The 22,886-nt window shown below is 31.4% G+C and overlaps 2 protein-coding genes and 1 pseudogene across 2 annotated transcripts; 1 reads left to right on the top strand and 2 right to left on the bottom strand.

The window, feature by feature from the left end:
- Nucleotides 1–11,923: 11,923 nt before the first annotated feature.
- On the top strand, nt 11,924–13,777 carry LOC100810654 (uncharacterized). The gene is made up of 2 exons (NM_001317589.2): nt 11,924–12,021; nt 12,698–13,777. Exon 2 carries the CDS (start codon nt 12,720–12,722, stop codon nt 13,668–13,670), a length of 951 nt encoding a protein of 316 aa, NP_001304518.2. The 5' UTR covers nt 11,924–12,021; nt 12,698–12,719; the 3' UTR covers nt 13,671–13,777.
- Nucleotides 13,778–14,778: 1,001 nt separating this feature from the next.
- Nucleotides 14,779–17,296, bottom strand: LOC100807999 (probable inositol oxygenase; annotated as a pseudogene).
- A 1,571-nt stretch (nt 17,297–18,867) lies between these two features.
- On the bottom strand, nt 18,868–22,886 carry LOC100807460 (F-box protein SKIP14). Its single transcript, XM_003532664.5, has 2 exons — nt 21,116–22,886; nt 18,868–20,033 (listed from the first exon to the last, which is right to left on the bottom strand). Exons 1-2 carry the CDS (start codon nt 21,935–21,937, stop codon nt 19,500–19,502), a joined length of 1,356 nt encoding a protein of 451 aa, XP_003532712.1. The 5' UTR covers nt 21,938–22,886; the 3' UTR covers nt 18,868–19,499.

The raw sequence follows: 22,886 nt of genomic DNA, 5'->3' as shown, positions 1-22,886 counted from the left end.
TTATTTTGTACGTACGTATGTGTATTCCGCATGCCTGGAGCAGATAAGTCAACTAACAATATAATATATTTATGTCAAATTGGTATAATTATTGTGTAATTAAGAATAATATCAACAGTAATATATTTAAAATAAAACTATAAACGACTAAGTTAATTATATTTTTATAAAAAAAGTACAATACTAATAATAAATTAGTGAATTAAAATGTAAGAACAATATTGAAAACAATAAAAATTACTGTTAATAATATATTAAAAATTAAAACTAAATTATATTATTTATATAAATAATAAATATATTAGTAAATTGAATTACACACTTGAAAATAATTTAATTATCTTAATTTAAAATATTTTCGTTAGCTTAATTATCTTAATTAATATTTTTAATTTTTTTAATTATGTCAGCACTAAACTAACTGAAAATTGATGATAAGACAAAAAATATTAATAATGTCAAGATTCTAAAAATAACATTTTTTCTGCAAAAGACTAAAATTTGATAGAATTATATTTATTGAAATTTAGAACATATTTAAGTTGTAAAAATATATGTTTATAATTTTTTTATCTATAAGAATTGAATATCAAGAACATATGTCGTGAACTAAAAAGACTCAAATTCACTTTGATTCACTCAATTTTTATGCAATAAAAAATTGTTATATTTTTTTTTTTAGTCTTGTACGAGATATTTCCTAGCTAGCATGTGAATAATCGACACTATTATTGTATACTTGCTGCTAAACTGTACTATTATAATATTAACATATAATAATATTTGAATGAGTTTATTCCAATAAAATGCTTTGGGTCAAATTATTGAAAATATTAATTTAGGGTAAAAAGGGGACAAAATCTTGACAGACATTTAGATTTAAATATAGTTAAATTACCACTTATTACTTTTTATATTAATATTTCACTCTGTATATGAATAATTTGTTCTGTGATTAGTACTCGTTCGTTTTAGATTTGGAACCCCTCACGCGTTCCTTTGTATTGATACAAAACCAGTTTTTTAAAATAGTTGAATCTGTTTGGGTAATTAGTCAAAGCATTCTTTATTTTTTATGAAGCATAGTCAAATCATTCTTATAAAAACATATATTCATTTTTTTTCTAATTTTTTTTATCATATTACTTATTGAATAAATGACTAATTTAGTGCTTAAATTTTTATCTCACTTTCATTTTTGTTCCTGAAACTAAAAAATTTCAAATAAAGTCCATGAAACTTTTAGAGTTTCATTGAAGTCCTTGAAATGAACTCTTTTTTTCTCTCTTATTTTAGTTCTTAAATTTATGTTTTTTATTAATTAAATCCTAGACTAAGAACAAAACTGAGAAAAAAAGAAGAACTATTTTTAAGAACTTAAATAAAATCCTAAAATATTTGACAGACTTATTTATGTTTTCCTTAATTTTAGAGACAGAAAAATACAAATTGAGAGACTAATTAATCATTTACACATTATTTACTCATCACTGCACTCCTTTTTCTTTTTTATTTCCACTTCTTTGCATTTTTGTTAGTGAAAGCGGCAGAACGTGACGTTTGTTAAAACTGATTTCGCTCCCGAAAGCATTCAGAATTAATTTCTCCTCTTACACCCTACCAAACATGTATAGAAAAGTCATAAAAAAAATTGCCGTCATCCATATTTATATTTAATGACGTGTAATTCTCATTATGGGTGAAGTGAAAGAGAAGGGAAGAATTTATCGCAAAGGCCAACCAGAGAAAGTTGCCTGGACCCGAATTTTTGGTCAATTTCGTCGTCCCTTGGAAGGTTGTGGGAAACTATAATCGAAGAGGTAAAATTAAATTTCAACTGTTGCGCAATGTATCCATAATATTAGAATACTTTACTTTTTCTCCAAATTAAGTCAAGCACACCCTCCACTTGGTATGTATTAGCATTGGTTATAAGGGATACCCAACCATTATTCATTTACATGAAAAAATCCAAAAGCATTTAAACTGAAAACCTACTTGATGCTTACAATGTGACCAACCACCGAAATATTCAGATAACCACCATACCATTTAAAGCATATATATCCCTCTGTATAAGGTTGTACTACGTACTATAATTTGGGTAAAAAGCTATAACCCAAAATCCCTCATCTTCGTTACATGCACTCCACCTCGATCATGTGCCAACCATTCAAGTTTTAACCTCGATCCCCACGTGTATTAATTCCAAACCCACCATAAAAGCTATTTGATCCATGTTATGAAACACGTGATGACCGAACATCTTCCAGTAGCCGCGTGCTGGCGCAACCGTTCAAAGCCGAATCACCACAATTGATATCCTACTTGCATTAATCATGTTTATAATTTGATATGTTACTCATGATCAGCTACCTTGCTATCCCCAAACGCAAGTTACAAAGAAATAAGGAATAGCTTAAAGGAATAAGGAATACCAGAACACCTTTGATCAAGCTCATAGCCACTAGAGCAGTCAAAATGAGTTCGGCCCGATGGGCCAGCCCATTAGGCTTGCAAGTCAGGTCAAGTTGAACTCTGAAAAGCATAACCTAAATTGAGTTAGGCTATTTCGGCCTAGCCTGTGTAGGGCACGGGCCAAATAATTTATTTAATAATATAATATTAATAATGACCTTATTTAACCCTAAACAAAGCATCCCCCTCAATCCACATCTATATATTCACTCTGGCACCATTATCTTTTGTGAGTTGTTGTAAATCATTTTACTATCAAAATTTAACTTAATTGGTTGAGTAGAATATCTAAGTTGATATAAACTCTCTTGTTATATCTTTGATTCCTATAAATTAAAAAAAAAAATCTATTTTAAGTTTTGCAAAGTTGATTTAAAAAAACATATGTTGAAATTTCTTTATATATGTATATGATAATAATTTCTTTTTATATTTTTTTATTTGTCAATATTAATTGTAATTTTTATTAAAATGTTAGTGAAAGAATTCAAACTCATCCTTGCTCCCTTTAATCCTTAGACCCTTCCTGTCAATCACACTCCATCAATTTCTTTTTATATATTACAACTTTAATGAAAAAACTCACAAGCAAGTAGTACTAGTACGTGCCCTAGCATGATATTCTGTCAGTCTTTTGGACCGAAGCCTTTTGGCAATGGATTCGATCAGTATGGGGATCTTATCTAATTAATGTATGTATCAATATCAATATATCATCATATATGAATGGTGAGTGGAGGGCAAAGTTGACAAACAAAACTTTAACATGACGAAAAGGACAAGCTTTCTTTATGCAATAATTTAAATCACTGATCACACTAGCCACATGGTTTCTTATGAATCCATGCCTTACGGTCCCCGGATACTGATGCTTTTAGGGGTTATCTTTTGTTTATTTATGCAAGGTTTTATTAAACACACGTTTGAAGAATGTCTTATACATGGCATCCATATTCCATGACTATGTATATGGAGCGATTTATAATTGGACGTAGGTAGGTTAATGTGTTAGGTATTCATTTTGATAAGATAAAGTGTCCATTTTCAATAAATATGGCCGTAATTGGGACAGTGAGACTAACCATATTTTATTCCAATCCTGCTGTATATCAATATGTTCACCTGTTTATTTAGAAACATTCTGCTGTAGTTGCATTATTATTTTATAAACAATTCAAGGAGAATTCGTATTATGTACCCAAAAAAAAAAGTGAATTCGTATTATTTCACATGGCATGTCACATGTGAGCCATATATGTAGTGTAACTAGCTAGCACCAATCCAGCTCATACATCACCGCTGGTGTTACAAATAGTTAAATATTGCCCCTACAAATATCACTCTCATCCTCTTACCAAAAAGACACACATCCTTCACTTGTTGAAATATCTTATTTAGTTTATGGGGACAGGGCAAAAAAGAGAAGGAAAACTTAAATTAATTTAGTGTTATATATTTAAAATGGTTAGATAAATTTATATAATTCAGAATAATTCATTCCAATTAACATACAAAATTCTCTCATTTCTAAATCTCTTAATTGTAACTTGTAAGGTGTTAAAACTCAAAAATTGAGTGAGACAAAATTTTAGCTCCCTCTATCTCTTCCCGCCAAAAAAATTAAACCAAATGTTAAAAGCTTATAAAAATATATATGTTCTCTATTTCTGCATCCAAACAATGCCTGAAATAATGTCAGAATGGATTGAGAGAAGAGTAATTGGCAGCGCTACATGTTACAGTTAATTTTGAAGACCAAAGTCACGTAGCTATCAAATAGCTAGATATGGAATCTTATTTTCGCAAATAAAATGATTTTTTACGATCAAGTTATAAAAGAACAAGTTATCATATATATTATATATTCTAAAAAATGTACTTGCGCGTAGGCTACAAAAGTCATGATATACATAGTATCAAAATTCAAATCCATTCTCAAAACCGGGGACAAATATCCTTAGCAGATTCTGCCACGGTCCTAGCAACTAGCAAATCAACTGTTAAAAAATGAGCAAACACTAAAAAGAAAAGATGAAAATGTAGAAGAAAAAGAGGGGGTGTTGTTTACTCGTTACAATCTTTATCCATGATTCCATGTCACGATGTACGTACGTGAGATGATTTGGCAGTGTGGATTTCACACCGTCGTTAGTTGTGAACTTATCTTCGCAGCGAGCGAGGCATGTGTTTGTTGGACGTTGACGTGTGTCGCGCACAACAGCTACCTACGCTTGTTGTGTGTGAGTCTCGTGGGGCCAATGCACTACCACACTAACACGTGATTTGATTTTCGATTAAAGGAAAAAAGAATTTTGCTGAGTCAGTTAGTTCACGTATCAGATCAGAATCTTTCAATTCATATTCATATAATGCGATTCCTATCCCCCGTGGCTGTGGAATCTCATTTCAATTAAAGTGGCCATGGTCATCATGCCAGCCATCTTTGCACCACTTGCCAAAAATCACTAATCCATCATTTCATGCCAAAGTTCAACATTAAGATCCACTACAGTCACGACACAAATTTCCTACTAATACTTTCAAAAGAATACCAAAATAAATGACATTGACCATAAATAAGTTTTGTAAAGTTTATGAAAGTTTTCTTTATTTATAATCTCACATATTAATAATTAACACGATTCATATGAGTGATAATAACTTGTATAATGATTCAAAATTTAAATTTTAACTTTAAATATAAAATAAATCATATTCATCAGGAAAAAAATAATCATATTATATATGTTTATAGTTCATAAAAAAGGCTACTTTTAGAATAACCAATGTAAGAAAAATGACAATGGGCCTAAGTCTCAGGATATATATCATCCGAGCGGGATTAGTACATAATCATAATTAAATTAGAAGTAGTATCAAGAATAGAATCAAATAAGAAAAGTCGATGCATGCATTTAGAATATTGGCTATCCATGTACAGCCCCATCTGTGGAAGAAAGCACCTTAGAGAACAGGATGCCATCCTAATCCTATTGTCCTTTGTTATTGGGGAGAAGTGCCATTGGACCACTAGAGGTTGTTGCAACCATATTTGGAAACTTTTGGCATCGTCGTGTTAACATGATGAAATAATATAAAATAAGGACTTCAGACTCGAAATACTACCAAAACAGTTTTATATTAAATATGAATTTAAGTTACATATATTGATAGTTTATAAGTATTTTTCTCTCTTAAATCACACACCTTTTAAGAGATACAATTGTGGGAAGACTCATTTTATATATATATATATATATATATATATATATATATATATATATATATATATATATATATATATATATATATATAAAAGAAAAGAACATACAATATTTCAAATGTGTTAAATTTAATAATGTAACATATTTAAATGAAACATTAGTTTCAGAAAGAAGACCAACATCACACTTGGGATGATTGATAAGCCCTCTAGCTATTTAACTTGGACTAGGAGGTCATTATTCCAGCCCATTAAAATGTCTTAGGTTGAATAAACATTAAGTTCAAAGACAATTGAAAAACAACCTCCTCTTAACCCATGAAGTCTTTTAAGAGACAAAATCATGAAGACTCATGAGAGTAAAAAAAAATATATCAAAATGATCTTAATAATACTATTGAACTTAAGTAGAACATTTGTGTTAATGTGTCTTGAGTCACACATGAAACTTCCTAAACAAATATGTGAAGTGTGAAAGTCAAAGTAAATAATACCTCAAATGAGACTAACCTAACAATACAACATATTTGAGTAATTTGAGTGAAACATTAGTCTAGGAAAGAAGGTCTAAGCCACATGTGCAACTGTAGAAGTCTTCTAGTTTCCAAAAAGTCCATGGTGGTATAAACATTTTTCCCTTAGCCTACAAAGATGTCTTTCAAAGGATAATTGTGAAGGCATACAAGAGACAAAATGGACAATAACTTAAACGCAATGAGTTCATTCATGTAACAAATTTTTTAAGACAAGATTAAAGGAGGGTCAAGGCCACACATGGAACTGCTATGTCCGTTAGCCCTTAACTTCGATTGGGTGCAACTAGGTTTTCATAGTGTTTAAATCAAACCCAAATCACTTTTGGTTTAGGTAATGATTTTTTTTTAAAAATCCGTTAACTTAATGACTTGACAAAGTTTAATTATCAACAAAATAGATATATATTTGTTTTCAAGTATAGACTGTGGTGGAGAAGTTTTATTCCTTGTGTACAATGCATAAAAAAAAATTTACCTTAAGTTTTTTCTGGTATTAATAATTATTTAATATGCTGAATATTTTAATATTTTAATAGAGAAGGACTGTTTTGCCATTAATCAATTAAAAAGATAGTATTGTTCTTCATTTTTTTTTATGATTGTTTTGTTCGAATCTAATTTATTTATTATTTCTTTTCAAATTGTTTTTTCACTGTCCTTTTAAAATAATGTTATTTTGAAAGTTATATTAATATTTTTATAATTGAATATTAATACAACTCTAAAAATAACGTTGTTTTAACAACTTTAAAAGGGACAGAAATCATTGTGAATTAGACACCCAAGATCGACGGATAATGGATTTGAAAGGGAGAGTTTTGGTGTTGATTGGTTGTGTGTGGTGGTTGAAAGCCGTGGATAGTAGAAGCATGTGCTTTGGGTCTCCTATGTAATAATTACATCTTCCTTATGATTTTCCCTTTCATTTGTTATTGTTTGGGTGTCCTTTCTTCTTTTTTTTTACATTGCCTTGGGCCTAGGCGAAGAAGAAAATCATGAGACTTCAATTTTGTGAAGTTGTTGACTTCATACTAGCGATGCAGTGGTGGCTGAGAGACCGTCAAAGAAGGTGGAGATGGCAGGCAGAATTTGGGTGGAGGAGAAGGGGATGTAAAGAATTGTAGTGTCACCGTGCATCGGTGCACGACACAGAACAGTGACGCAGGAAGAGAAGAAGGGTTGATGAACAGATGAAGGAGATAATATCATAAAGGACAACTATACAAACACATATACCTAGATAAATTTTAATTTAAAATCACATAGAGACAAACTAATAAACAAACAACTCCCTATTATAAAACTATTTAGCTGTTTCAATAGCCTTTCACGCGTGTTAAAATAACTCAATGGGATTGAATCGGATTATAACATAACTTAAATCAAATTGATTTTTTTAATTAATTTAAGAAAAAATAAGTTTATTATTTTATAAAATCAATTCAGTTAATCAAATTATTTTTATAAAATCAGTTTCATTAATGGAATTGATTTTTATTTAAATGTATTTTTATTTGAAAAAAATAATTTAAAAATAAATTGAAAACTGATTTGATTCTTAAAACTATTTTAAAATGAATTAAAAATTAGTTTAGTTTAGAATCAATTTTTTAAAATAAGTTCAATTTTGAATTAATTTTTAAATTTGACTATTTAGATATAAAATCAAATCAGTTAAAACAATTTAAAATTAATTTGATTTGATTTTTTTACTGAAAAAAATTGTCCATTAAACTCAAATTTCATTCCTTGACCACCCTAGCTAATTGCCCCTTGTTTTCAATGTATAAAAAAATCAAACTTTTTATTTATTTATTTATTATAGTGAAAACATATTAATCTTGTTTGATCTATAAGAGCATGTCTTTAGACTAATATTTTGACCTTTCTAATATTTTTTACCCATATGACCCATGTGGTCATTAGGTAAAATTAAAGTAGGCCCCCTCTTTAATTTATTTGTTTTTTCTGTTGTTCTGTTGAATTTTACACTTTTTAATTATCAATGAGCTCACTTGCATGTTGTTCATTTATTTTTTTAGTTACAATTCACTTCAAATGATTGTCGATTACTCTTACTTTTGCCTTGCGAGTTGCGACTTCAGTTGAGTCAAAAATCAAAATGAGAGAAGTTTGCACTTTGCATGTGTTAATATAAATTAAGGCGACTAAAATACTGAGTTAATTTTGACGTTACCGTTTTTTGTTTTTAATGAAACTTTTTTACATTACCGGCTACTACTCATTCGTTGGATGCTCTTGGAATATTTGGGGAAACATTAACAGACGGCAACTTTTATTTATATATTTTTTTTAAAAAACTTTTATTTATAATTCTGTTCTTATTAATTTTATTTATTTCTTAAAATAAAACTGTAAGAACCATCTTGCTCCCTTTGAAAGTTACAAAATTATTTTGCATTGTTTAAAAATTATTATAACCAATTTTCAATTCATTGTCTTCTTGGGCGTGGTTAGTTAAAGGCAAATTAAAAAAATAATAATAAGGAATGAAAATTTAACCCACCGAATCATTTAAGGTCTCTCCAAAAAGTTTTATATATACTCTTAAAAGATTTTTTTGTTAATTTATTGTTTTATAATATGTTATTTACTCTTAACTTTATTAGTAAGATTATATAATTTAAAGATAATCATAAGAAAATATAATTTAAAGATAAACATATAGATGCTTTTTATTTGCACCAAGGATATCCTCAACCAGTACATACTTAAATGATTGCTGACAAACTTAATTTTAAATTAAATTGATTTTGTGAAATTGATTTTGAAGTGTGTGTTTAAAAGAAAATTTTGAAATAATATAATTTATGTTTAGATGTTTTAATTATAAAATTATTCGACATAAATTTTTTGATTTAACGCAAAAATTATTAAAAGTTATTTTAAGTTTATGAATTTCATTTTCGAAAAAAAGGGACTAGAGTTTGTGAAGCATATATGAAACTGTTTTGTTAGGAGTAATGTTGAAAATATTTATTAACTTTAAAAATAATTTAAGTTTTTTTTTTTTGGTGAAATCTAATATATAGATGAGCATAATTTATTGTGTTGATTAGTTGATTAAATATTCAAATCCCGACCAAAACATTTACTGCTAGGCCAAGGATTATTAGCAAATGAGAAGCAGAATGTTGTCATTAATTGAAGTATTGTCACATCATGACTTGGAGGCATGTGGGATGAAAGAGGAAGACGAAGCATTATTAGTCATTAGTCATTAGAATCCAAATGCATAATTACTCTTGTCCTATTTGGTTTTCGGTTTGCAGACTCAGCCAAATGGAATGGAATGGGGTCACAATGTCCACAGAATCAGAGGATTGGAGAGTAAATATTGAATAGCACCTTAGTCTAAATTTACGCAAATTCACTGACTAGACTCTACAAGCTCCGGGATTTTTAGTTATAACTTTAAAAGTTTTTAAATTATAGTCAGTTTTTTAGTTTTTACAAATTATTTTTACTTTTTTTAATTATTAATTTAAAAATAAACTCATTTTTTAAAAAAAAAAATTGATTAAGGATGTGTTTGTTTTGTTAGAGAAGAAGACATGTTTGTAGTATATTATGACAATAATAAGATAAATTTAAGTGAATAGGTTAATTTAAAAAAATTATGAATGAGTAGATTTTGAAAATACTATAATATACAGAAAAGTCGTATTTTAAAAAGAATTGTGACGTTTGAAAGTCATATTTTAAAATATGATTTTTTTCATATGAAATTGTGTTTTAACCATAGACTATAATATTTTCATAATCTACTCATTTTTATATTTAACAAAAAAAATAAATGATTCATATAAATTTATCTATTTATCTAATAATGATGACAATATTAGCAACAATGATAATAGTAACAATGACACAAGTCATGATAAATTATACCGATAACATTATTAGTTATGACGGTAATGATATTGTCAATGTTGATAGTAACAATGACGATGATTTAGAGGATCATTGTGAAGTGTATTTTTTTAAAAATTAAAAGTCAAATTTATTAATTATTTTCTTCTTAATTTTGAAAATAAATATTTTTTAAAATTAAGTTAAAAATCATTTTAATTTCATTTTAAAAATTATATTTAAAAATAAAAAATATAAAAAAACTCACAACCTCTCTAAATAGATCTTAAAGAATCAACTTTTATACATAAATTTCATATAAATATATTTTAAGGTTTAATTTAATTTCTTTCAAACCTTATTTATATGGATTAAGGAGAGAAAATGAAAAGAAAAAAAAAAGAAAGAAAAGAATAAAAGCATAAAATGAGAAGATTTTGTAAGTTGTTTGGGAAAAAAAAAAGAAAAGAAAGTTAATTTTTATATCCTCTTATTTAGTTGCACAGAAAGCTAGAGAAATGTACAGAACCTCAAAATTGAGCGATAATTTTTTTTAGCTCCCTCTGTCTCTTAAGCTTGAAATTGAACCTCAAGACAACATCTGTCATCAGCCGTTGCACCAAGCTTAATTGTGTGTCACTATTCAATATTGTTTAATGCAAGTAATTTATGGTTCAGGACAATTGAAGCTTTCATAAGGATGCAAAAGAAGAGAAACCCCACCCCCGATATAGATTTAACTCTTAAGGATAATATGATATTACTTTTTGTCCTATCTGCAACACTCAAATTAAAAGTGTTGTTTGATTTTTTTGTCATTTTATTATATTTTTTATATTAATTATTTTCAGACTAAGATATATTTAATTCTAAAATATATTTAGTTAATCGAGAGATTATAATAGAAAAAAATTAGGATAAAGAGAAAAATGAGTATTAATGACAACAATAAAAAAAAATAAAACATGATCAATTAAATTAATCATTTTCTTTTATTATACTACATTAGGTAATTGAATTTTATAAATAGGATTAGAGGGAGAAATGTTTTCTTTTTGTTTTAATCAACGAAAAATTTCTACATAATCTTCTTTCCACCATGATCATATAGTATTTCCCTCTTTGCTTTATTTATGTCAAAGCTCTATCATGGTACATCTCTCTCTCTCTCTTCCAAGACTTTGTGCAAAGACTCATGTATGCTCTTAATAGTTTTGTTTCAGATTTAATGATTATAGTTCGCCTCAAATGCAAGAGGATTAATTACGTACTTCAAATTTTCCGTATTAAGTTTTGAAAAACAACTCAAGTTCAAAAATGATAAAATTTATTTTGCCCCGATATTTTCTACCTATGAAACACTAGCTAGCTCAGATTATTCCAACCTTGATTTTTCTTAATACTCAAAAAAATCTTTTGCAGGGAGAACAAATTTAAACATGAACCAAAATACTAAAAAAAAAGACCCAAACCATAGAGATGTCCCATAGTCTCTAATCAGGGTAAAATCATATTGTTTATTTAACCAAATTACTAACCATTTTTGTCAAAAGCCATTAAAATTGCAAAGTGACAATTTTTCTTCTTCTTTGGGTCCGGGACTAACCATTATTGACTCCAAATTAGTGAAATTACTAACAACTTTTTTTCGGTCCCAGACTAATGGGCCTACACCAATGGAAAAAGCCTAGGAAGTGTGATTAGTATAAAAGAGGAGTGGCTATAGCAATTTCCAAAAGCCCTTACTGTTGGCCCAAACGAAGGAAGAGAACACCGATTGAATTGATATTTGTACTGTATCGTTTAATTCTTTGCTTCATACTTCATTCATTTTATCGCTCGCAGCTGAAAAGAAACTCAACTCTACTCTGCAACTCATTCCTAGGATTTCTACACCTCGACGAATCCTAGGTACTCTTGTTCGTTTCATTAGGTTTACGTTAGCATCCACGAAAATCTGTTTTTTTTTTTTTTTTTTTGTGTATGTTTACAAATGAGAAATGTATTTTCATTATTATCGTTATCGTTCGTTCCGTCTCTGATTCTTTTTTCTTTTTTTTAATTATCCGCTTTTGCTTTAGTTGTGAAGTTGAAATTGTTTTCTCTATCATGGTTCTGCTTTCCATGGTTGAGGATTTTAATCTTTAAGCGAATTAGGGTATTTGGGTGGGTCAGTTTAGGCAGGTCTGTGGAGAACCTGAATTGATGAATTATAAAATCAGAACAATACCTTTGTTTTGTACTGATTATAACAAAAGTGCTTTTTAGCTGAGCAGAAGTAAATGTATATTTTATGTGGAAAAATTTGGCATTTCTATTTTGTGTTGTGTGATTGTGAGTGAGTATGAGAACAGCAGCTAGTGTACCAAATGTTCCATAGTTTACGCAGTGTTGTGTTGTTGTTCCTCTTTCAATTTAGGCCTTGTTTGAATTTGTAAAAACTTACATACGAGAAGAAAATAAGAAGATAAAACGAATTAAACTTAAACTTCTCCCATAAGTTTGAAATCAAATTGTGTACTTCAATTTTTATAGAACTTATCTCATCCAACTTACTTGGTGGCTATTGTCATACAATTTCTGTCAGGTACTTCAGAAATTTTGAATGAATGGAGATGACAATGTCAGCAGCAACTTGTTCCAACATGACTAGATTCAGTGGCATTCTCCGGACAACATGTGTATCATCATCTCCCAAGAGGAAGCATGCAAAAGGAATCTTGAGAAATTTTACCATATGTGCCTCACCATTTATATCTTCAGTTGACCCTATAATTGTTAATTCCCCTTCCTTTCAAGTTTTGGCTTCCAATCTTTCGCTTGCCGATGTCCCCCAACGGTCAGAGGAGTGGTTTGCCCTTCGCAAGGACAAACTTACTACCAGCACATTTGGCACTGCGTTGGGCTTCTGGAAAGGGAGTCGTCGCCCTGAGCTCTGGCAAGAGAAAGTGTTTGCATCAGAGGCACAAATCATGGGAGCAAATAATGCCATGGCATGGGGAACACTCAAAGAAGCAGTAGCTGTAGAACAATATAAAAAGATCACAGGTAATGAGGTGAGCTCAATGGGGTTTGCAGTTCATTCAAAGCAGTCTTGTGATTGGCTTGGTGCCTCCCCTGACGGTGTTCTTGGGTGCCCCCCACAACTTGGGATACTGGAAGTCAAGTGTCCATATAACAAGGGCAAACCTGAGGCTGGCTTGCCTTGGTCGAAAATGCCTTTCTACTACATGCCTCAAGTTCAGGGCCAGATGGAAATAATGGATTGTGAATGGGTTGATTTGTATTGTTGGACGCCAAACGGAAGTACTATATTTCGCGTGCTTAGGGAGCGTGAGTATTGGAACTTGATACATGATATGCTACGCGAGTTTTGGTGGGAAAATGTGGTTCCGGCAAGGGAAGCTCTACTTCTGGGTCGTGAAGAAGAGGTGAAATCATATAAGCCTGCATCTACTCACCAAAAGACAGGGGTAGCAATTGCTAAAAGTATAAAATTAGCTCAGGAAACAAAGCTATTTTGCAGAGAACTTGCAGGCCATGTTGAATTTTATAGCTGATTAGAGTTCACTATGCATTCATTTTGTATCCAAAACATTTTCATTTCCCAATTTGTTAGTTGCTTTCTGAGACGGATTTGGTGCTTTAGCTACTGCCTTTGGCGCCCTATTGTATTCAAAGCTAACAGCATTTGTACAGTGTTCTTCAAAGCTAACTGGCATTTTACACTCTTAGACGTTTCTAGGTGAAGCTTTTGTGATATAGTTGATTGGTTTTTTGTTTTTTATTTTATTTTTCTGAAAAAAATTGAAAGTAGTTTTTATATTTTTGAAAATTTTCGTTTTGAAAACAATGTAATTTAAAAAATATTTTTTAAACAAAAAATACCCTCAAGATAAACTGGTGAAAAGATTAATTTGACTGTTATCGAAAAAAAGAGATTAAATTGACATGCATGTCTACTAGAAAAAGGAAAAACATACTCCATCCACAAGTACATGACTAAAAATGATAAATCTATTTGAAGCAGCATCAACTTATATTAAATGTGCGAATTGAGATGCATATAACTAAGTTATAATTATAATCTTCGTTCTTTCTTACCACAATAGCATTTTGGTCGTCTCTCAATGTGGTTCAATTCTCAATTTTTTCTTAGTTATTTTACACCCACCTCAACAGTTTTTATTCTCTTTAGTTTTTCAAATAAATAAAAACTTATCTGATACATTCAATAGATTAGATATTCAAAATATAGAGCCACACTTATTCATTTTTACTTGAAGTGAAATATTTTACCTCTAGAACAATTTTACAAATACTCTATTTATACTTTTTAAAATCTTGCAAAAACCCATCCCTTAGTTTTTGAATGACTTTTACCACACCTTTTCATTTATGCTATGCCTTGGTTTCTCCATTTCCCCGAGCAGCAGAAATTAAGCAACTAGCTTTTTAAGAATGTAATATCGTACTTTCCATGTTTTCATATGCTTGAATAATTGTAGCATCTTTCTAAATTTAACCGAGCAGGAAGAATAACTTTCTTAGGAGGCAAGTATACGCTAAACTGCTGTTAATTATAAGAGAAATACTAAACAGTATGTATGCAAATTAGATAAAAAATAATCACAGGATACATGTAAACACAGGAATCATTCTGAACGATATACTTTCATTTCATTCCTTAAGCAAACAGTTTAAAAAGAAGCAAATAAAGGTTAATTTTGGTACTAGAAGAAAGCTCTTCTAGAAGTCTTATTCATTCCATGGAGGCAAAGCAAATATGTACAAGGAAAACAACTAAACCGAAAATCTCTTACTCATTAGTCCCTGCACTTCATCTCCACTTTCTGTTGTCTTTACCATTTGAGCTTTGGGGAAAATACTGCAAACACAAGAAAGAAAAATGAGTACAAAAAATAGCAGAGAAAGGAGGTTTATTTCTATTGAACAATATATAACTTAAGATACATGCATCTGAAAAGTTTTTCATGCCCACCTTCTCAATGAGCGACATATAATATGGCTTAACTTTTTCAACATCAATTCGCACATTGCTCTTGCTGTAGAGAACATACTTGCTGTGTTTTATATTGCATAATTTATAAGAAACGTAATCAGTTCCGTTATATATGTAAATTAAGGTGAAGACAAGATATACATTGATATGCTAAAACCTAAAGCAAAAATAATTAGCTTACTGAAATATTTCTTGCCACTTGAAGTTCTTAACATCCTCTATGGCCTTTGTATGCTCCTGTCTGGTATAAAGCTGCAAGATTATATATATTGTTAAATACATTTGAGAATGGTTATATTAGTTCATAGTAGAGCTTGGTAAAAATACGCACGATGAAAAGAGTGTTATCGGATAAGGAACAATGCCTCGGAAGGTAAAGTGGTGGTGTTTCCCTTAGCAACCTGCATATATAGATTTCAATGCGTTGTTAAGTGCATAAATTAGATCGTGAATAATCTATAACATTATTTTTGTCTCAATTTTTTTATAACATCAAGATCAATATTTACATGTTTATATAGACTCACCAAATACATGTACTCATCATGTCCCCACGACATTATTACATTGTCCAGTCCTAATCCTGTGGCATATAGCCCTTTTTTTTTCTGTATTATAAGCTGGATTTTTGCCATCTGGGTTGCCCTCGAAGTACTATAATTAATTCAAAGAAATATTGGTGAGCTGAATATATAATCACAAATATTTGCCATATACAAGGTTTCTTTTATTGAGAAAAATAGTATTTAGTACATACCTTAAAGTGAGTATTTGCTTCCTGAAAAGCACAACCAAGAGAAAACGAATCTCCTAGAACCTATAAAATGATAAATTGATCAATTTCTTGCTTCAAAAGCAGGCAATGCATGGTAATTGAGCTAGTGACAAATCTACTTTAATTTTATTTTCAAATCATAAAAATTATATATATATTGTCATTCTAACTATATTGGTGAATCATTGACATGGTAATCATATGATTTTCATAAATTTTGATTTGTATGAAGTCCATTTATATAGTCAAGAAAATTAGTTGAAAGGTCAATCACGAATAGGATTAATTAGTGGACAACTCTCACCAACAACAGTCCATTGAGGAAGTCCACCAAAGCTTGGAAGGAGAAGAACCTTTCCAAGATCTGTAAACCAATGAAAACAATCAAGTCATTATCAATATTACTTTAAGATAAAATAATTCTCATTTTTTTATTTTGAAATTCTGCCTCTTTGAAACATTAATGTAAATAAGTGAAATCAATATAAATAATTAAGAATTAGTATTTAAAAAAGATCATATATGTGATGAATACCATGAATGAGAGCAGTCAAATGTAACCAATCTTCATTAGGGTAGTCCTTTCTAGCAGCTTCAGCTGTTTGCAGGGCATGTTGAATTTGAGATTTTTCTTAATCGGAATCACTGGCATCCACAATTTTATCAAGGATCTCACAACATTCCCGTATACTCATTTCCACTCTATTCAATTTCCCATACTCCTCCGTCATCTTCTTAGCCTGCAATAAGTTAGTTACGTATAAGAATATTACCTAAGAAGTTATTGTAAATATTAATTTGTGTATGACATTAAGTTTAAAGTTTTGATAGTTGATAATACCATACTGAAATACACATAAATACAAAATTCTTTGACATTATTGTTGAAATTAAACTTGCTTACAAATTCATAAGTTTGCCCTATGTGTTGTTGTCGGTAGAATTCCTTCACAGATTTATGCCTCTCGCTTTCACCATAATAATTTCTAGTTTTTAGAGAGAGAAAAAATTTGTCTTACTTGAACGCCACTTTGCATGGAATTATATGAAAAGAACTAATATATAAAAATGTAACAATACAATTTAATGAATACCTGAAGGAACGACCATTTGAATTGATATCAGGGACTATTAATCCATCATGTGAAGAAGGTGGTTTCAGCAATGGAAAGTCACCATCCAACACCAACCCAAGGGTGATTTTCTGAGAGTGCTCATTGTTCTCCTCAGCTTGAGTCCTTGATGGCTGTGGTTGCTCAATGAGAGAAAACATTTTTCTTACTATGAGAAGTAACTGAAGCCAAAGTGTTAGGGAATAAGAAAAGCTTAATGAAATTGCTATGATTAAACTGAGTGTGAAATAAGAAAATCTTAATGAAAATGCTATGACTAAACATTCTTCCTCTTTTACGTTTACTCTGAATCAGGGAATGTTTACATGCTCAATTAGGATCAAATTCATATGTATATTTTTTATCCATGACTCCATGCCAAAAATTGGTTGTGTCTGTGTATATTTTTTTATTTCTATTCTAATTAACAATAACAGATGAATTGATATGTATTTATAACGTACAAACACTTGTGGGTTGTACTCTTTCCTTTTTTCATTATTCTTAGACAAAAAGTATACACTACAATAGATCAATATTTTCTCATTGAAAATCATATTTACTTCGATAGTCTGATATATATTTTTATACAACTTTCATGTGTAGAATGGAGAGTGCAAGAATAAGCCAGCAGTTGAACCTTCTACTATGTACACTATCATGTTACAATAGCTTTGCAACATTTGTATAAATGTTCAATAACTTAGCAGCATTTTTAAAATGTTACAAAAATAATTTTATAAATATTGCAATAACTTCTTCGCAACCTCCAAAAAAAAAACTTCTTGGCAACCTTTTTAAAATGTTACAAGAAGCATTTTTCTAAATGTTACAATAACTTGCCAACATGTTTTAAATGTTACAAAATGCTAGATTGGTAGCATTTTCAAAATGTTGCAATTAATATGCAATTTTTTTGCTAAAAGGCTTTATCAACTTAAACATTATCCTACATTTAGTAAAATGTCGCAAAAGTACAATAGCAACACTTTCAATGAAAAATGTCACCAAAAGCACTTTTTTTGTAGTGATACTAAATTATAGGGGTACTTTTGTTAATAAACACATAAGCCATTTGTGAATGTTTGAATAACAAAATGTTGCTTCTAAGCGTAAGGAATCAAAACTCAGTTTGCGACCAAAACTTGAGGTCATTTTTTAACGCAAATGGGGTTTTAGGTGGTTTGAACGTGAAAGCAAGCACATTCATAGTAATCCTCCCTCCCTAAAGCTTTACAATCAGGACAAGGCAACAAAGACTTAATTTATGATTTTTGAATGACTTTTACCACACCTTTTCATTTGTGTTATGCCTTAGTTTCTCCAATTCCCCAAGCAGCAGAAAGCTACTAGCTTTTTAAAAATGTAATATCGTACTCTCCAAGTTTTCATATGCTTGAAAAATTGCAACATTTTCTAAATTTAACCGAACAGGGAAGAATAACTTTCTTAGAAGACAAGTATACTAAGAATGTAATATCGTACTCCAAGTTTTCATATGCTTGAAAAATTGTAACATCTTTCTAAATTTAACTGAACGGGGAAGAATAACTTTCTTAGAAGGCAAGTATACGCTAAACGATTGTAATTATAAGAGAAATTCTAGACAGTATGAATGCAAATTAGATAGAAAATAATCACAGGATTCATGTAAACACATGAATCATTCCATTTTTTAAGATGTCCAACACTATTACCCAACAGGTTAGACTTCTATAATCAAAATATAAAATCATTCATCCACTTTTGTTTAAGAGACAATAGAGACCAACATAAAAAGGAAACAGTCTTTCAATAACGAGCAGGAAAAATAAGAACAGAAACGGATTTCCCAGAAAATACCCGAGTAGATAATAAATTGTATTCATTTTTTTAAGGTCCAAGTCCACCATAAATGAATTTCACTTGATACAAGCTAGAGCTAAAAGTGACATCAACATGGATATTTGAACACATCATAATACCACTTTCCTTATTTTCTCCTCCAAGGATGGCAAAAATAAAAAATAAACAGAGTACATACACCACAACCTGGCAAGAGTGAATTTATCAATACAGCTAATGAAGAAGTAACACAAGTCTAAATGATCAGTGTTCAAACTGGTTATGCATGCATAAAAGCCAATCACAAATATTATTTGAATGTGATGTTGAAAAGCACAACATCCGGACTGCAGCCCTCATAACCTCATAATCACAACGTGCCACATAACTGAAAATCCATAGTATGCAGTAGGTGATCAATAATAATCATGGTAACATCTGGTTCCTGCAGATTACACTCTAGTAGCTGCAAGAAACACAAAAATGAAGTCATTTCCCACTTTCTCTACCAACAGGACAATCCCCGAAAGAATCCTACTTCCGAGAGACAAAATACAGAATGTCACACAACTCCAACAGCACCCAACATTTCATATGACTTCCATCAGGGACCTTTTTCTCACAAAGACTTCCATGGGATACTATGACAAAAACCCTAGTTTTGCTCATGAATAACAACGGATTTATCTGATCCAATCTTCCTATCTCCCCTTTCTGAACATTTGACTAGCTGCTTAGAACAAGAAGAACAAAGCAATTCCAGACAAAATGTTTCCTCATATTCACTGTCATTGATGCAGCGACCACACTGGCTACACCTGGGTATGCATAGAGTGCATGCCCTGCACACCTGAGTAGTGTGCTCCACCCCTTGACAACTCTCTGCCGGACAATCATATACAAGCCTCAAATTCTGGCATCGTGGACAAACTTCAATATCTATGGCTTGATCATCATCACAGGACAGGTACAAGTTTCCCCTGCGATAATAGTGTGATTTGTGAGAGTGTGGGAGCAGCGGACTATCAGCCCCCAACAAGAACCTCAGCTCTTCAAAATGCTTTTGTGTAACACCATAAAGACCACCTATGTGTAAATGCTTCACCCCTTGGGTATCCATAGAGTTGTAAGCTTTTAAAATAGTCACAATACCCTCAATACTGAGTCTTGTACATCCTGGAACACTCAACTGCATAATTTTGTGAAAAAAATTACTTAGTAGTAAAATATGGACACAAAATAAAATCTGAATCTGTGCTGAGCACAAAAGTATTCAATGCTCAGAGAAGTTAATGCAATAAAAGTAGACACAAGCCAGGAATTATCAAGCAGACCAACAATAAATCACATCATACATGAAATTATAACAAACATCGTCAAAATTACTTTAACGATCCAATATCTGTAAAATTCATAAGAATTATTTAACCTGAATGGCATCAAAGCAGTAAAAGAAGCTAGCATGAATCAAAGTTGACAGGTGAAGAGTTAATTATATTTTTTTTATATAAGTTGAAGAATTAATTTGCCCCAACTAGATCAATGATTAATTTTTATTTCATGAATACCCTTCAAATAGGGGGTTTACTTCCTATACAAGCCACAAAAAAGTATAGCACCTTTTCCACCAATGCATTAATTGATACAAATAGCCAACCAATAGAATATTAGAACAGTTAGGTAGGCAAATTACCAACATATTCATACAGTTGGAGTCAAGCATATACTGCTTAATTATTTTTTACAAAAATAAGCATTCCATATACCTACATACCTCTAAAATAACCCCAAATTGATTTTCTGTAATGGAAGACAGAAAAAGAAATCCAGAAATAAATACTTATGAATTACGATGGTATAAATGTCAAATATTTTGCGCATAATCTACAGACATTCTAAACTATATAAAAAAAGAGTCGAGCAAACAAGTGCCCTAAGGGTAAAAAAATGAATAAATAAAAAATTATTATCAGGAACCACATTGAAAATTATTTCAACAAGTGCCCCAAGTGTGTTGAAAATAACAGTCAAGGTGCACTAATAACACTCGTAAAAACTTCTCACGATTGATTCCTTAACTAATGCCCAAAAGACAGTTTCATCCTGCTGTAAAAAAAAATAAAAAAATTCGACATTTAATCCAAATAAAACAACAGCACCAGCTAACGTGATCCAAATTAATTGCACATATAACCACATTTGCATACTTTAGATTAACCCAGTTTCAATTTGAAATTCACCAACAGACACAGATTGCTAATGCATGCTCACCTTGGTTAACTTGGGATTGCCTTCAAGAATCCGCTTCAAACCATCATCTGTTATCCTGGTACACTCGACCAGGCTCAAGCACTGGAGATGACCTTGAGCCCTGTTGGTCAATTGCAAAAGAACATCATCAGTAATCCTCTCGTTCAAAGGCTGATCCACATGAATACTCCTCCACAAAAGCGGATCCCCACGAACCGTGGAATGTAAAGATTTACACACCCTTTCAACAACAAGCAGATCAGACAAACCCAGGTAACCAAGAGAAAAACTCAAGGCCGGGTGAGGAGCAAGCTCATCACCCCCGCCTCCTCCTCCACCCCGTCTCACAACATCACCAGACCCGCTAGTAGCAGGCAAACCCGACACTTCATCATAATTATTAACAGATCCAAACCCAAAATTGTTCGATGCAGCAGCAGCCCCATCATTTCTCACAGAACAGCTCTCGCCAAACCCTCTCTTCTCCTCAACACATGAGGCATGGAATCTCATAGCATTGTTCCAAATGAAATTCAACCCAGCAAAAAGCTGGTAATTGCCATCACTCGCCCCAAGCTCATCCCTACGGTACCCACCATAATCAACAATCTCCAAATCCTCGAGCCACCCGGTGATGGCCGTGACGGTGGTGCTGATGTCCATGCCGAAGGGATCCGACGGCAAAAGATCGAGAATGTCATCGTGGCTCGCACCACCACCACTCCTATCTCTCCCATAATCAAAGCAATTCTCAACAACACTCTTCTCTGGAATCCCCATCCTCATCGGCGAAACCAAATTATCCTCAGAAAAAATCGGTCGATGCGAGAAATTCAACGCCATCGCATGTATCTATCTACTTATCTATGTACACAACCCTAAACCAATAAACAAACCCTAATTTTTTTTTCGAGACCCTTTTTTTTTCCTTCTCAAAAAACAAAACAATACAAGAAGAAAAGGAAAAAAATATGAAAACCTTAAAAAAAAAAAAACAACAGAAAAAAGGTGTGAGACCGGCAGAGATCTAACAAGAAAACCCTCAATTTCGGATGGCAAACTAAAACGACGCACCAAAAACTTCACAGAGTTTCTTGTGAATAACCCAATTGACAATAATTTCCCTAGAAAAACAGCTAGAATATAATCAGAGGACGAAAAATAGAATCGAATATATCCACAGAACAAAAAATAAAATTACAAATCGAAATCCCTACTCTCTTCTTTTTTTGTCTTTTTTTTTTTGTCTCGTCAACAACCGATAGGCCTGAGGATTCAAAGGGGAAGGGAAAAAAGGAGATAAGATAAGGACGGAAAAAGGAGAAGAACGAAAGAATTTGCGTGCGAAAAGAAACCGAAGAAGATGAAATAAGAAAAGAGGAATAATGAGAGAAACCCTAAAATGAAAATAAGAAAGAAAGCTTATAGGGATGAAATTGGAATCCTGAAGAAGGAGTTGCGAAGGGAAAAGGGAATCGCGTTTCTCCTCGGGTGGGTGCCGATGGATGCCGATCGAGTTCGCGGTAGCGAGCGAGAGAGAGAGAGAGAGATTGAAAACGAATATAATATATACACAAAAGAAATATTACTATGAGGAATAAAAAAGAAAGAAAGAAAGAAATTTGGGGCCCAAAATAAAAATGAGAAAGAGAGAGGGTAACGGTGAAATTGTGGAATGTAATACGGGGAGATTTCGAAGGGTGTGGGGGAGGGAACACGTGGCGCCAAAATGAAAGTGCTTAGACACTTTCTTTGCATCTCTATGGTATGTGGCGGGAGAAGGAATACCTCT

This window comes from Glycine max, chromosome 8, assembly GCF_000004515.6.
Source record: "Glycine max cultivar Williams 82 chromosome 8, Glycine_max_v4.0, whole genome shotgun sequence".
Lineage (NCBI taxonomy): Eukaryota > Viridiplantae > Streptophyta > Magnoliopsida > Fabales > Fabaceae > Glycine > Glycine max.
The sequence above is the reverse complement of the archived record's forward strand: the minus strand, read 5'-3'. Positions and strand labels throughout refer to the sequence as shown.